At 36.8% G+C, this 15,757-nt stretch overlaps 1 protein-coding gene across 13 annotated transcripts in view; it reads left to right on the top strand.

Annotated features, from left to right (window-relative positions):
• Positions 1 to 15,757, top strand: part of ADAM22 (ADAM metallopeptidase domain 22) — a 295,282-nt gene that overhangs the window by 246,789 nt on the left and 32,736 nt on the right. For all 13 annotated transcript variants that reach the window (XM_077144137.1, XM_077142422.1, XM_077138122.1 and 10 more), the window contains exons 19-25: positions 2,878 to 2,928; positions 3,150 to 3,213; positions 4,845 to 4,950; positions 7,158 to 7,277; positions 10,145 to 10,313; positions 12,753 to 12,867; positions 15,501 to 15,591. In XM_077144137.1, coding sequence (XP_077000252.1) covers positions 2,878 to 2,928; positions 3,150 to 3,213; positions 4,845 to 4,950; positions 7,158 to 7,277; positions 10,145 to 10,313; positions 12,753 to 12,867; positions 15,501 to 15,591 — 716 coding nt within the window. The remainder of the gene's footprint in view (positions 1 to 2,877; positions 2,929 to 3,149; positions 3,214 to 4,844; positions 4,951 to 7,157; positions 7,278 to 10,144; positions 10,314 to 12,752; positions 12,868 to 15,500; positions 15,592 to 15,757) is intronic.

The following is a 15,757-nucleotide window of genomic DNA, read 5'->3' as shown; positions in this document are numbered from 1 at the left end:
TTCTCTTTGACCTCTGACATTCTAACTAGTAAGTGTCTTGGAGAACGCCTATTTGGGTCTAATCTCTTTAGGGTGTGCTGCACTTCTTAGATCTGTAATTTTAGGTCTTTCATAAGAGTTGGGAAGTTTTCAGTGATAATTTCTTCCATTAGTTTTTCTCCTCCTTTTCCCTTCTCTTCTCCTTCTGGGACACCCACAACACGTATATTTGTGCGGTTCATATTGTCCTTTAGTTCCCTGTACCCTGTTCAAATTTTTCCATTCTTTTCCCGATAGTTTCTGTTTCTTTTTGGAATTCAGATGTTCCATCCTCCAAATCACTAATTCTATCTTCTGTCTCTTTAAATCTATCATTGTGGGTATCCAGTGTTTTTTCCATCTTTTTTACTTTATCCTTCACTTCCATAAGTTCTGTGATTTGTTTTTTCAGTTTTTCTATTTCTTCTTTTTGTTCAGCCCATGTCTTCTTCATGTCCTCCCTCAATTTATCGATTTGGTTTTTGAAGAGGTTTTCCATTTCTGTTCGTATATTCAGCATTAGTTGTCTCAGCTCCTGTATCTCATTTGAACTATTGGTTTGTTCCTTTGACTAGGCCATATTTTCAATTTTTTGAGCATGATCCGTTATCTTCTGCTGGCGTCTGGGCACTTAGTCAGATTTCCCTGGGTGCTGGACCCAGCAATTTCGAAGATTTTTCTGTGAAATCTCTGGGATCTGTTTTTCTTATCCTGCCCAGTGGGTGGCACTCGTGGCACACGTTTGTCTGCGGGTCCCACCAGTAAAAGGTGCTGTGGGTCCTTTAACTTTGGAAAACTCTCGCCGTCGGGGAGGTTCGCCAGCCAAAGCGACTTGGAAGAGTGCCAGCCGGCCCAGGGTCCAAATGCGGGGAGGGTTGCCGGCCGCTGCAGCCCGGGAGGGCACCAACCGCTGTGGCCTGCCCGGGAGAGTGCACCGTTCCCGGGAAGTCACGTGTTTGGAAGGGCCCCCCCCCCCCCCCCGTCACCGTTCTCCGTGGCCTGGGGATTTCCCATCCAATTCTCTCAGTTGGTCCAGGAGGCTGTGCGTGGTGTGGGCACCAGCCGCCGCGGCTTGAGGGGACCACCTGTCCAATTCTCCCAGCCAGCCCGGGAACGGGGAAGGGAGGAACTCCGGCCACTTGCCGCCCCACCCGGTGAAGCCCGCTCCCTCGGCGATCTCACCGGAACGGGTTCTCTCAGCCAGTCAGCCGTTCCAGGATGGGGTACGCTGTCTTTTTGATCTCTGTTGTGGCTCTGGGAGCTGTTCTATATCGTTTCTACTCCCCTAGTAGCTGTTCTGGAGGAGAAACTAAGATCCGCGCATCTTACTAAGCCACCATCTTCTCTGGAAGTCCTGAAGACTATTCTAACGCAACCTTCAGCTAGATAGTGCTGTGCTATGATTTGCTAAACCCCAACCAGCATCACTCCTATTTACTCTTAAGAACATTTAGGGCTCGAACTGAGACTCTATAAAGGTTTCATGCACTAAGTTTGCTTTCCCGGAACCTATAATTCTCAGAGTTGCTAGGTCAGAGAAATCCTAAAACCCAGAGGGACCAGCCTCTCCAATATTATCAATTAATAACATCCCCCATCCTTTAGTGTTAATACCCTTTCTCCACATGAAGAAGCCAGAATGGACATTGCCCAGAGATCCCTATAGATTGAGAGAAGGATCAGAGGAGAAGGAGAAGGTGTAGCAGAGAAAATAGGATTTGGCAAGCAAGTATGAACTGCTGAATCACTATATTAACATTCCTTCTAGCCTCCAGTGTTTTGGAGCAGCTAGAAGGAGAAAGCTGAGATAATGGCATAGTAGCCAGTGACAAACTCTGGGATCTATTCTGGAACTACATGTTGAAGTGGGCTTTGAAAATTACTGTTTTTTTCTTTCTATGCTGTGTATGTGTTTGTATATATATTAATTTTTTAATATATAATTTATTTGGTTCCAGAAAAAACTTATTTAGTTCCAGAAAAATCCCAAAATGATAATAATTATTTAAACCAATGACATTTTTTCAGGATGTCCCTGTGAACTTTGTATATATATTTTACAGTTTAAAAAAAAGAAGGAGAATATACAGCGTTATCTGTAATTTGATCATATCTATGTTTACAAATGTCAAATTTCATTAAAAAAGGTGGAGAGAAAATATACCAAAATATAAAAACATTGCCTTTGGGTAGTAGGAATGTAAGTGGATTTTGTCTTTTATTTTCTCTACTTTTTTTACATTTCCCAACTTTTCTTAAGTGAGTATATATTACTTTAATAATAGAAAAAATGTATAATAAATTAAAAAATTACTGTCTGTTCACATCCACATGAGAATGCTTTGCAATTTTATGCAATTGCTATAAGGGAAAAATGGGGTTATAAAGTATGTCCTTTTATAACATGCTCAAAATAGATTCTGCTCAGAGAGACGTAAGTGTTAGGGCTGTATTGCTTTTCATGGAAAAAGAGAGGAAACTGTAGTTATTGCTCCATCTACATTGGTAATCCTCCTTGGTTTTGTCTTGTGCTCTTGTTTTTCTTCCTCGGAATAATAGTATATCTGTATGAACCAAGATGCTCTTAAACGTCAGCCTTAGCTGAGCCTATTAGTTCTTTTCATTTGTTACTGTATGATGAACTGTTTTTTTTGCTTCTGATAAATTCATATTTTTAGGGGAAAGTGCATGAATTATTGTATTCATTCTTGTTTTCTCTTATTGTCATTTTTATTCTCAGATGGTTTAAGATTCTACCCTTATTATCAGACTTTATTTATAAAATGAAACATTAGAGGGGTTAGTTCAGCCTGATATTTTGCTCTGAATTTTGTTCATAGAACTGTTTTCTTTTTCTAGTGTGCCCCTAACATTCATAAAATGGATGGATATTCATGTGATGGTGTTCAGGTAGGGCACTTTACTTTTACTTAGTTATTTCTCGTGCACCGGCATGAAAGAAATATGGAAGTCTTATCAAAACAGGAAGTCAACTTAAATGTTTCATAGTCAATTCTGAAGTTAAAAGACATTTATAATACTCATCTGCTATTTTTTTCTAGTTGTATTTTCTTCTGTTATCTGACATAAGCAAATGTTGCCTTGCTAATGGGTCTGTCTTTCTATTTTAGGGAATTTGCTTTGGAGGAAGATGTAAAACCAGGGATAGACAATGCAAATACATTTGGGGGCAAAGTGAGTAAATGGTGTGGCTTGATAATTTTTAGAGTATGACATTCAGGTTGATTTCATTAGGACATGGGGGCTGGAAGTAAATTTTTGACCACTTTATTGTTGGGGATTGCTCAGAGTCACTGTGGGTCTTAGCAGGGGCGCTTCTGTGTACATAAGAGAAAGGCACCTGCATTGAGAGGGCACAGCCCCACACATCTTGGCTAGTGCGCAAAACAGAAGGCAGTGGTGCTGCCAGGCAGTGAAGCCCATGCCAGGGTGCACAGATTGGAGAGAAGAGCAAGCCTGGATTTCAGCTTTGCTCACAGTCCCCCCAGCTGAGCGCCCCTCGGCTAAACCTGTTCAACCGTATGGGATGGACATGGGCCTTGGATAGGACATCCTTGACTTACAACTGTAGGCATTTTAGTTCAAGTTGCTGCTTCCTCCTCAAATATTTTCCTTAAAACCTAGCTAACCCTCTTAGTTCCAGGCAACCTTCTGTTGAGGTTGTTTTGGCATATTCAAAAGAAATTTTAATTCAAAGTTATTCAGATTATTAGAGTAGAATATATAACACTTAGGTTTAAATCATGTTATATTTCTGTTTAAATTTATGTTTAAATATTGACTAATAAATATTTTTTCCAGAAGTATCACTGGCCCTTTTGAAAACAGTTTCTGCTCTGAACTCTTTCAGAAGAGAGTTTGTATGAGAAAGCAAATTATAAAATTGATTCTAAGAAAGTTCTTAATTATCATAAATAGCAGTAATTTATTCTTTTGGGGAGGGGAAGTATATGCTTCCTTTTAAACAATTAGAAACATTATGCTTGGGGAAAGATTTAGTAGTAATACAGGTTTGAACTCTAAACAAAAAAATACATTTTTTGTTTCTTCTACTTGAGAAAGAATAGTAGCTTGACAGCAAAAAGTAGGGAAAAAAGCTACCAACGTAATGGGTTGTTTTAAATAAAAACTAAAGCTACCAACATAATTAGTTGTTTTAAATAAAAACTAACAGTCATCCTTTGATTAGCTTGCAGTAGCAGTTTGAAATAACTCACTGATAACTCCATTAACCAACCCTGGCTTCCAAAAAAATAAAAATGTGACAAAACGACTGACATACCTTACAATGCCATCTAACCCTCAGAGATTTAGCATGAATTCAACCTTGTCTAAACGCAGAATAAAATTGTTTCTGATAGCTGCTAAGAATTAAATTAGTAAACAAAGTAGGGATTGTACCACCATTTTTCTAAGCTTTTGTATGTAAATATTTTAATTAAAGTGTCTTTATACCAATAAAAAAATGCTGGATAAGAAATTCATGCTTAATATCTGTCACTGGATTAAAGTGTGAAACATTTATTCAAGGAAACATTTGGTGGCATCTTACGCTAATTACTGACCAAATGCTGAGTGTCCTTCTTACAACTATAGTCTGAATCCTATCAAAATCCAAATGTGTTTCTATTTTCCAAATTTCAAACAAGAGTCAGAGATGTCTGTGATATAGGAAAACTCTGGATAACTATGAGTATATATAATTTTTAGTTGATAACACATGTAGTGAATTGCTGTTTTCCCTCACTGCAAAAATTTTGAGCATTTTGCCTTCCTCACTGATCAAAAACTTTATTCTACTCCAGAAGTGGCGGCGTCAGACAAATACTGTTATGAGAAACTGAATATCGAAGGGACCGAGAAGGGTAACTGTGGAAAAGACAAAGACACTTGGATACAGTGCAACAAACGGTGAGGGGGAGAAGTTAGCTCTGAGTTCATCACTCATAAAGCATCACTTTTTGAGTGACCAGGATTTTTCTGTTTTCTTTCCCACAAAGCATGCCCTTGCCTTCTCACCTCATCTTTTCTTGTCACCTATGCAGAAGGCTTACAAATCTTGACGTACCTTGACCTTTTTCCTACTGCCCAGGCAGCAAGCTGCCTTAGGACTCTTTTACCTGGAAGGCACCTATTAGCAACAAAAATTAAAGCCACAAGAATATGTGCTTAGTGCTGTTGAATTGAACTGGCTTTGACTTGTCTGTCATCCCTGTTTTTCCCAATGGTCTCAATATCTCACTGTCTTCCTGGTTGGAAGTCTCGGGGTGATCCTTTACTATACCTTCTTTCTGACACATTGTCCAATGCCAGCTCTTGTCCATGCTTCCCTTCCTGCCCGCTGCATTTGTTTTTAATTCATTCCTTTTCCATTGCTATTGCCATCACCATGACTGAGACCCATATTACCTCATGAACTATTACAAAAGTCTCTTAATGGACCGCTATGACAACAGTTTCTAGCATGCTTGCATCTTCTGAATCTTTTTGATTACATAATTTCTTTGTTCAAAATTTCGCTGGTTCCACATAGCTAATTAATATTAAGAATAGTACCCAATGTTTATTGAATGTACTCTATAGGTGCTAAGTACTGTTTCTCACTTTATATAAGCTATGCCATTTAATTTTTATGGCAGTTCTTCCTATTTTATAGAGAAGGAAACTGAGACACTAACTTGTTCAAGTCTGGTCATGTAGCTAGGATCCAGTAGAAGCAGAAGTAGAACCCAGGCAGTCTGATTCCACTCTCTCTTAACCACTTTGCTGAAAGTTAAACTGCTGCCCTGTTTAACAAATAGAACAGAATCTTAGCTTGGCATTGAACTTTCTCCACAATTTGCACCTAACATATATTTCTTGTCCTTGCTTCTCTTCCAAATTCTCATAAACCTTACCCTTCCTCATATGTGCATTCCATTACCTACCTTTATCCATAGGCTCATGGTATTATTTCCTCTGGAAGTGCCCCTTGTACTCATACCATCACCTGTCAAATGTTTATCCATCCTCAAAGCCCAGCTTGAAACACTTTTTTCTATATATTTTCCTTAGTTACTTTAAAAATAAATCATCTGCCTCTTTCTTCTAAACTCCACACCCTTTGTAATGTTTTTATGGCCCTTGTCACCAATTCTGTCTTACAGTTTTTTGTTTATGTGATTTATTCTCTCATCCAGAATATAGTTTCCTTGAGGACAAATATCATGTATAATTTTCTTTATATAACCTAAGTACTTAGTAGAGCATATGTACACAAATAACACTCAAAAATGTTGAATGATAGCTCTTCTGTGTTGAGTAAACATTTTTGTTCATGATGGATACAGTAAGATGATGATTTTTAATTAAAATTATAAAGTGAATTATGTAATTTTTTGTGTGTTGGTGATACATACAGATCCTAATTTTTCACTTTTCTCTGTCTAATAATGTCTTAGACTGTCTTTCTGACCTACTAATCAGTCTTCACAAGAAATTTATTAAAATATATGAATATCACTTTCTCTATTTATATTTCACTATCTCTATTAATAAATAAAATGTGTTGGACATAAGAACATGTAAGATAGCATTTAACGCCAGTGAAAATATTTTACAGGATAATTGGAATTATATGTGATAGTCGGGGGAGTAGTGAAATATGTTGAAGAAGAGATGGTGGTGTTATGTGGTTGGAAAGCTACAAAATATGTGCAGTTTGTCATCTCTTTAAGTCTAGGACAACTCATTCAAATGTTATTATTCATTTACTAATTGAACATGATTTTTTAGCATATCTAGAGATTTATTATGTGAGAAAAGATTCTGATATAAAACAAGTCTATATGATAGATCGTTTACCTTTAGGTAAACGCTTGAACTAAAGAACAGTAAAGGAAAAACTACAAAACAATTGAGATTTTGGTGTACCAATTAAGAGTATCAGGCAAGACATTTTTTCTAGCAGGAGACAAACTAATTTGGGCTATTTTAATTTACTTAGCATGTGAGTAAATAGTATAGTTAATGAAAAATCAAATGCTAAAGTGTTACAAGGGCATTGTTCTAATTGTAAATGTTTGCTGTATCTGTGGAGGGGTCGAGTAAAGTAAATAACTGGTACTCTTTTAATACAGCGATGTGCTTTGTGGTTACCTTTTGTGTACCAATATTGGCAGTATCCCAAGGCTTGGAGAACTCGATGGTGAAATCACATCTACTTTAGTTGTGCAGCAGGGGAGAACATTAAACTGCAGGTAATTGTCTAACCATTCTGTGAGAAGATTTGTCATCTTCCTTCTCAGGAGCACGGTTTAGGACTGCTATTTTCAGTTCATGTGCATGTTAGTAAACTGAAACAGAATCTAATTCATAGAGGTAATTGAGTAAATCCTGACAGAAAAGACATGAAGAGAAGGTGAGAATTAGTTAGATGTAGAAGATTATGTGGTTTCTTGTAATATGTTTAGTTGATCAGCAAAATCTTGCAAGATTTAGTTTGCATTTCATTCTTATTAAAGAAAATGAATGGGAATTTCTGGGTTAAAATTGTGGATTAAGTATATGCATCCACTGTTGCTCCATTCTGAAGTTCCATTAAAATGATACCAAACGGGCCTTTTTAAGAATGCATACATCCACAGGGAGACGGAGGAATGGAGAACAGACCAGAATAACAAAATTTTGGAATGAGGAAAGCAAATTTATGAGTGGCAAATGATTTATCAAATCTAAGAAAGCTGAATCCTAAACCAAAATGAGAAAAACTGAGAACCAACCCAGTATACACAGTCAGTTTCCAAAAGGCTCAGATATTGGCAGTATCATCCACTTCTGGAGCAAAGGGATGGGGAGAAGGATGAAATGAAGTCTGTTAAAGAAGCCACTGGAGCCACAGAATACTTCCCTGACTTGACTAAACAGGGATTGACTGCCCTCATAAAAAACTAGAATATTATATTCTGCAGAGGATAAAAAAGGTCTCCATACTGGGGGACCCCAGGCAATACTGATATTAGGGATTGTATGGAAGTGATCTAGCCTCAGTGTTGTTCACTGTTAGAAAGCCCTAGAATTTCCAATCACTATTTGATATTTGAAGAAAATCTCTAATATGAGAAAAAATTTAACCAGAATAGAAAATACCTATAATTATGAACAAAGATACTTCTATCATGAAACAAGAATAGGCTGCCATTTTTAAAAATAGGGAATACTTAGAGAAGAAAAAAGTATTATTGAAAATTAAAATATAATGGCAGAAAAGAAACTCAATGGTTGAAATTAATTTTCAGAAAATAGAGCCAAAAAAGGCAAAGAGACAGAATACAGACAGAAGCTCATTAAGTTAGCAGAGAAATAAAAAGCAAAGAGAATGGAGGAAGGGAAATTATCAGTGAGTCACTCCCAAGTACTGTCTAGAACTGAAAGACTTTAGTTTCTGGATTAGCAGGCTCACCAGATAATGGCACATGGATGAAATTAGAGACATATCTAAACATATCATTATGAAATTTCGAATCTTAGAACGAAGAAAAGATTCCAAAAATTTTCTAGAGAGGAAGAAGGAACAGAGGATCAGGAATTAGAATGGCTTAGGACCTATCAGTAGGAGCCCTGGGAGCCTGCAGAGAATGAATGAATTGATTTCCAAACTAGAATTCTGAAACCAGCGAAATTATCAATCAAATGTTAAGGTAGAAAATAAAGACCTTTTTTAGATGTGCAAGTTTCCCCCCAAGTTTCCCCCCATACACCCTTTTCGGGTTGCTGGTGGAAGGTGCATTCCACCAAAATGAAGACATAAACCCAGGAAGAGAAAGACAGGAATGTAGGAAACAAGATACTCAACATAGAAGAGAGACAGGGCAGTTTTCGAATTGATGGTGAAGGGAAATCCAAGATCTACAGCTTATCACCATGCATATTGGACAGCCAAACGAGAGTAGTGCAAGTTAGGGGGCTCCAGGAGAGAGTTCTCCAAAAAGATGAATTGATGTTCAGACACATATTGGGAGATTTTGCCAGCAGGCAGAGAATATAGATGGATTAGTTTTAGATTAGTGATAAAATCTTAGAAGACTAAGCCAAGAAACAACACACAAAGAAATGAAAGACTCAACCTAAGGGAAAACAAAAAGTTGTGCAAGAAAAGTAAGGATTTAATCATAATGTACCACATGGCTCAGCTCAATGAAATTTACGTTGTCATAATGTACATGTTGATTTAGCTATTGATTAAGCAAAAATGTATGATGGAAGGATAGAAGAAAGGGAAATGTGCATTTGTGGCTGGGGAAAGAAAGAGGTAAGTTCTAAAATTCCATAGAGGGAAATCAGTTGATAATTCCTTAAATATAAAAATCAGGAAACAGTAATATAAGCCCAATATTTAAAGATACAGACATAAATAATAGAAGAATCAGTTAAGAGTATAAAGTAGTTTCCTCTGAGGAGTGATAAATAGAGGAGTAGATGCAAGAGACTGCTTTATTTTATTAAAAAATTATCTTGTTTACTCTTTAAACTATGTCATGTAAGTAAACAAACAAAAAGAATGGGGATTTTTGTACTAGCATTGATATTGGTGCCAGCCCTATGGAGAAATTGATGAGGAATATACATTTTTAGTGTATATTCCTAAGTGTTTTATTGTTTCATTCCTACGTAATACTTAGGCTTGTTACTGAATATCTAAGTCACAGTTTCAGCCATTCTCAAATATCATCTATAAATATAGCAATCTTTTTGGGAAATAAATAAAAATCAACTCTCATTCTTGTTTGAAAGGCTAGTAACCCTTGAAATTCTTGAAATGTACAAATCAATCCTTGCAATAATGGCATACTTAACTTGTACATAGCAGCCAAAGTAAAATGATAAAGACATTTCAATTCAGACCCTTGTTATATAATGATTGTATTTCCTAAAATATGTCACCTTCTCTGAAAAGTCTTAGATCAAAAGATTTGGTGAATTCTCCATTTAAAGACTGAAAATGCCTCTTCCACTGTTTTTTTTATCAGATAAACAGAAATGTATTGCCCACGTTTTAGTTTTAAACCATATTCTCAGGCTGAGTGTGGACTAATGAAAACCCATTTTCTTTCTGCTTTATGGGTAGTGGTGGGCATGTTAAGCTTGAAGAAGATGTGGATCTTGGCTACGTGGAAGATGGGACACCCTGTGGTCCACAGATGATGTGCTTAGAGCACAGGTGTCTTCCCGTGGCTTCCTTCAACTTTAGTACTTGCTTGAGCAGTAAAGAAGGCGCTATTTGTTCAGGAAATGGAGTAAGTATTCAGTACCTTGTGTGAGAAAATTTTTAATTTATTTTACATCACAGAAAATAGATATGACCCTAAACTGATTTTCCTAGCTATGGAAAAGCATAATTATTTAGTTTTTAGATGTGTATAAATATTTATTTGATCATAGTCATTTGAATATTTCTGTTGCATAATCTGAGAAAATTTGGGAATAAGAAAAAGTATTACCTTCTTAACCAAATTTTCCACCTTCCTTTCGTATTATGTTAATATGACCTCACATAATACAAAGCCAGTTTTCTACAGGTGAACTAGGAAGCAAATTTTTAAAAATTATAATGGATATTTTTAAAAAGGAGAAAAAGTAGGGGTGATGGCCACAATATTTAACAATTATGCATGGTACAGGCACTGACTAGTCAGAAGAGACCATAAATAACTGCTGTGGCCACACTCATGTGGAACAGCTGAGGGGTCAGCCTTAGAAGTAAAACAGAGTAATTTAGGAAAATATTTCCTACAGATGAATAGAAAGAATGGAGTTGTTTGAAAGACTTTTAATTCTCAACCTTCTGTCACATATTTGATAATACAGGTCCCAAATAATTAAGTTTATAGGTTAAATATTCATGCTCTATTAGTAATCACAGTGTTGTCATTTTCAGTTAGAAGTTCCTATACTAACAAAATCTTTTTTGTTCCTTTTTTCTTGTGTTATGATTTCCTCTCTATCTTTGTTCTAGATTCTTTCTTTAAATTGGTTGTGTTATCCAGAATTGTTCTGCTCCTATAAAGAGGAGTTTACTATTCTTTTCTTAATCATTGATAGGACATTGGAGGGGAAATGCTTTCATGGGGGACAGGGAAAAATAAAAATGTAATTATTTCTTGATAACATGTACTGATGAATGACTATATCTTACTCACCTTAGAGTCATGAGCATATAACACAGAAACTATACACAGTTGTGTTTAGTAACCATTCATTTAATGAATGAGGAAAAAGAATGATAGGCACGAGGGAATAAAGGCAGCCAATAATGTTTACAGTAATGATACATAATACAGAGGTGTTATATCCTATGTACTTTTTAACATGCAGTAATTCAATTTTGTATGTATGACCACAAATTAAAATGAGAAATGCAGTGGATATTCTTTATGTACTTACTGTATATGCATTATGTAGTTAAGAGTGTAGGCTTGGAGTCACATAGTCTGAGTTTCCTTCTTACTAACTGGATGACAATGGGCAAAATACTTGGCTGTTCTGTGATTCAGTTTTATCTTCTGTAAAATGGGGATAATAACAGTGCCTACTTTGTAGGACTGTTGGTTAGAATAAATGGAGCACTTAAAACAATGCCTGAGACATAGTGAGTGCTCAGTAAATGTAGCTATGGCTCTAGTTCTTGTGAATACTGTACCCAGGTATCAGGTATGTTCCTGTCACTGTATCACTGATACTGTCGCATGACATGGACCCTTAGGCATGGAGAGGCCAGGTGACTTTATTAGTGAGACTGCTGAAATGGGGGCTCAAACCCAGGCCTTTGGCTTTAACCCTAATCCTTTGTCTTTCTACATACTTGTTAATCTGTAGTTCCTAATGGGACTAATGTTATAGTTACATTTAGACGTGGGTGTATGCTGTCTTCTGTTAGATTAGATCAGAAAAATAGACAGAATCCGTGTAGTGACAGCCTGCTTTGGAAGAACTTCTCTAATCTAAACCTGCCTTACTTCTTTCCTACTTCCCACTCCATTTAAACTTGTTTTGAATTATTAAATCTATGTATAGGTTCTGTTTCCTGAATAGAAAAATGAAGAGAGATTTTTAATGTAATTAAAAAAAAACTTGTTATCAGTCATATGAGAAATGTTTCCCAGCTACTTTACTTGTAGGAGTTCCCTGTTCCCATGACCCTGAGGGAGCTAATCCCTTCTGGTGTGAGTTGAGGTGCTAAGGTTATAGCTTTGTGAAACTTTTTCTCAGACTACTGTAAAGCACCAGGCTTTCTCTTCTTTGTTGGATTTCTCTTTTATCTCATTCTGCTTCCTAAAAGATTAATAATATTTTGTCATAAAGATCCTTCCTGTGGAAGAAGGAACCCTTTATTTTGGATAAATTGATGGATGATTATATTTGTTTATTTTTTCCATCTCCCATTTATAAAATTTAAGTTAATAAAAACCCAAACAGTAATAATTTCACTCATTTCTATATAGAGAGAATAATTCCTCTGAAAATTTATTGTCCCCTTTGGGTTATCCATTAGTCTCTAGAAAATAATTTTTTAGGTACTTGAGTAAGAAATGAAAGAATTAATATTAGGAAGAAAGAACCAATAATTTCTTTTTAGTATCATCAAATTCTATGCATATAATAGTTAGAAATTATTGTTTTTCTTATGACTGTACTGTATAGAGTTGATGTTACTCCATATTGATTTTGGATTTCAGGTTTGCAGTAATGAGCTGAAGTGTGTGTGTAACAGGCACTGGATAGGTGCAGATTGCAACACTTACTTCCCTCACAATGATGATACAAAGACTGGTATAACTCTGTCTGGCAATGGTAGGTACTTATCGTTATGTAGTCTTCATATGAGAGGAAAGCAAAAGGTACACTTCAAAATATTCATTTCAATTATTTTATGATAATTCAATTAAATATAAATCAAATCCACAAACCAATGAATTAAAAATACAGTTGGTGTGCATCTTATGAAACTGGTTATTTCCATTAAATTGTAAATGATATGTAATATACTGTATAACTTATTCTACTGATTTAGCCTTATCTAGTCCTACCTCAGGACTAGATTTTTGTTAGGGGCTCCTACAAACCCTAAAATTTCCTTCAAATGCAGAACAATATCTTTCAAATTCTTAACTATCTCAATTTAAAGGGGAAATGTTTTATTTGGAAGCTGAATAAGAGAGCAAACAATTGAAGCAATGATTTTTAAATATTCTGTTGATTTTAATATTCTTTATTATAGTACTTATCCATATTCAGCCCCAATCCTCTAGCCTGGGTGCTCAAAGTAGTCTGGATGGCATATAACAAAATGGATAAGAAATAACAGGTACAGTTCTAAAAGCTAGGGTGGCCTGAATGGAGAAGTAGCACTTAAACGAAGATAACTGAAAGAATGCAGACATTGGAGGTCATATTGTAAGGCTCTTTATGTGGATAGTCTGTTGTGGCAGACAAGTGACACAGAGATGTAGGAAAGGTAAGTGTATTAGTACTTACAGGTCCTGTAACAAAGAGGAGCAGCATTCTTTGCAGGGTCCCGTGGGGAACATCAGGAGCACAGGCTCAGCCAGGCAGGCAGGGGAGAGGGGATAGAGTGGACCTGGGAAACTGTGTGTTTATGGTGTTATGGGGTGGAGCTGCAGAGTTTGTCAAGCTAGAGTGGAGATGAAGAGAAGTGGGGATTGTATTTGACTTAGGCAGTGGTGTGGCCCCAGGTTTGATACTAGAGGAAAGGGTGATACAGTTTGTCTTGTATAAGCAGATGTCAGGGTTGATCACTGGGGGACCTAACGATAGGGTTAAGATGGTGTGAAAATTCCCTATTTTGTTTTAATCCACTATAAAGTTTAAACCCCTATAAATTTTATTAGTCCAGTATTGACTAGTCTTTTGCATTAAATAATGCTCAAATCCTGAAGTACATTTGAGTCCAAAGAAGGACAAAAAAGAGTATGTTCATTGTAATCACCTAGATAAGTTTAGATTCTCATCCAGTGTGTCTTTTATAAAGTCACAGGATGATTAAGATTTTGGATGCCCCAGTCTTCGCAGTAGCAGTGTGGCATATCTCCCAACAGTTAATGCAGAGACAAGAACATTTAGACCCATGGATTTTAGTGGCTTGTCAAAAGTTATACCCCTATTTAGAAATCATTAAGATTACCATTCAAGTGTGTTGATCCTTGTTAAGTCCTTGGAATAAAAGGAAAAGAAGACAGATGTTCTAGGCCTTGGAGTAAGAAAACCCAATGACCTAGGACATCCAGTGGCATCCTGCATCCACCTGTCCCTCAGAAGATCTGGGTGGGCTGGAGTCTGCCAGTCTGTTAGATGTCCTAGCCCTGCTAACCAGCATGACTACTATGAACCTCAGAGAGGCTGCCCTTCTGTCATGGAGAAGTGGGGTCTACCCAATTATCTATGATTGCTGACCTCTTATGTCTGGAAGGTTGCCTTAGGATTGGAGACAGGAGAGATTTGAGCTGCTCTATGTGTAGGCCCTACAATTAAACATGGGCTATAAATCATTGTCAGCAAAACAGGCCTCCTGGAATCAGAACCAGGCTTAGATCTTCCTTCTTTGCTCTTGGGCCCACCCTTCAGCTTGTTGACTAAGACTTCACCTGATTAGGTTACTCTCACTGCCATGGCTTCCATAGTCTGCCTGAAAACAGATGCTAACATGACCCTACCATTACCGGGTCCTGAGCTTCACTCCTGCCCTTCATCCTGCCTGCCCTTGTTCTCTGCTAGTCTAGTGCTTTCTTGCTCTCGTGCCATACCAGCGTCTAATTCAGCTCACCAGACACATGGCTCTGTAGACATGTTTTCTCACTTAAGCTTAAATTTACTCTGAGGGACAAAATATCACTGACACACTCGTGTGCGTGCACACACACAAATATACACTGAGAGCTATAGGACCATTCGTGAGTTGTCAAGATGGAGTGATATAAACAGTAACATTTCTAGAATTTCTGGGAAAAAAGGTCAGGATCAAAAAGAACATGAGAGGGCATGGGTGGTTCAGAATACTCACCTTTCATGCAGGAGACCTGGGTTAGATTCCCAGATCATGCACCCCCCCCCCCCCCAAAAAAAGGAACACGGATTTCTAAAAGTTCCTCTTTGAGTGGTGGTGTACAAATATAATCACATTGGGCTTCCTTCATCTAGTTGAATGAACTCATCATATTTTCCAGAAAAATACATGCAAAACATACCTGTTTAAAATTGTACTTGGACAAGAATTTAAAAGGACATGCACAAAGAAATTTTAGAAAATTGAGGATTGTTCAGTTATGGTTGATTTTTCTTTCCTTTAAAAAATACGCATATTTTAAAAAGTCATGTGATTACATATCTAGAGAATAAAATTTCTGAAAGACATTATAGCAACATTTCAATTAATACACTAACCATCATTGTTTCTTTTTTCCTTTCAGGTGTTGCTGGTACCAATATCATAATAGGCATAATTGCTGGCACCATTTTAGTGCTGGCCCTCATATTAGGAATAACTGCGTGGGGTTATAAGTAAGTGATATGTCTTAGAATTGTTACTGTCTAAATACACTTTAAATTTCGATTGAATGAAACATTTAAAAACTTTTGTATGATTGGGTAGATATATTTGCAATGAAAATCAGTCTGATTCGGCATTCAGTCTTTTATCATTCTTGGCATGGTTAGAAATTATAAT

Source organism: Tamandua tetradactyla, chromosome 1 (assembly GCF_023851605.1).
Source record: "Tamandua tetradactyla isolate mTamTet1 chromosome 1, mTamTet1.pri, whole genome shotgun sequence".
NCBI classification, from domain to species: Eukaryota; Metazoa; Chordata; class Mammalia; order Pilosa; family Myrmecophagidae; genus Tamandua; species Tamandua tetradactyla.
Note: the sequence above shows the minus strand (reverse complement) of the source record. Positions and strands in the feature narration are given on the sequence as shown.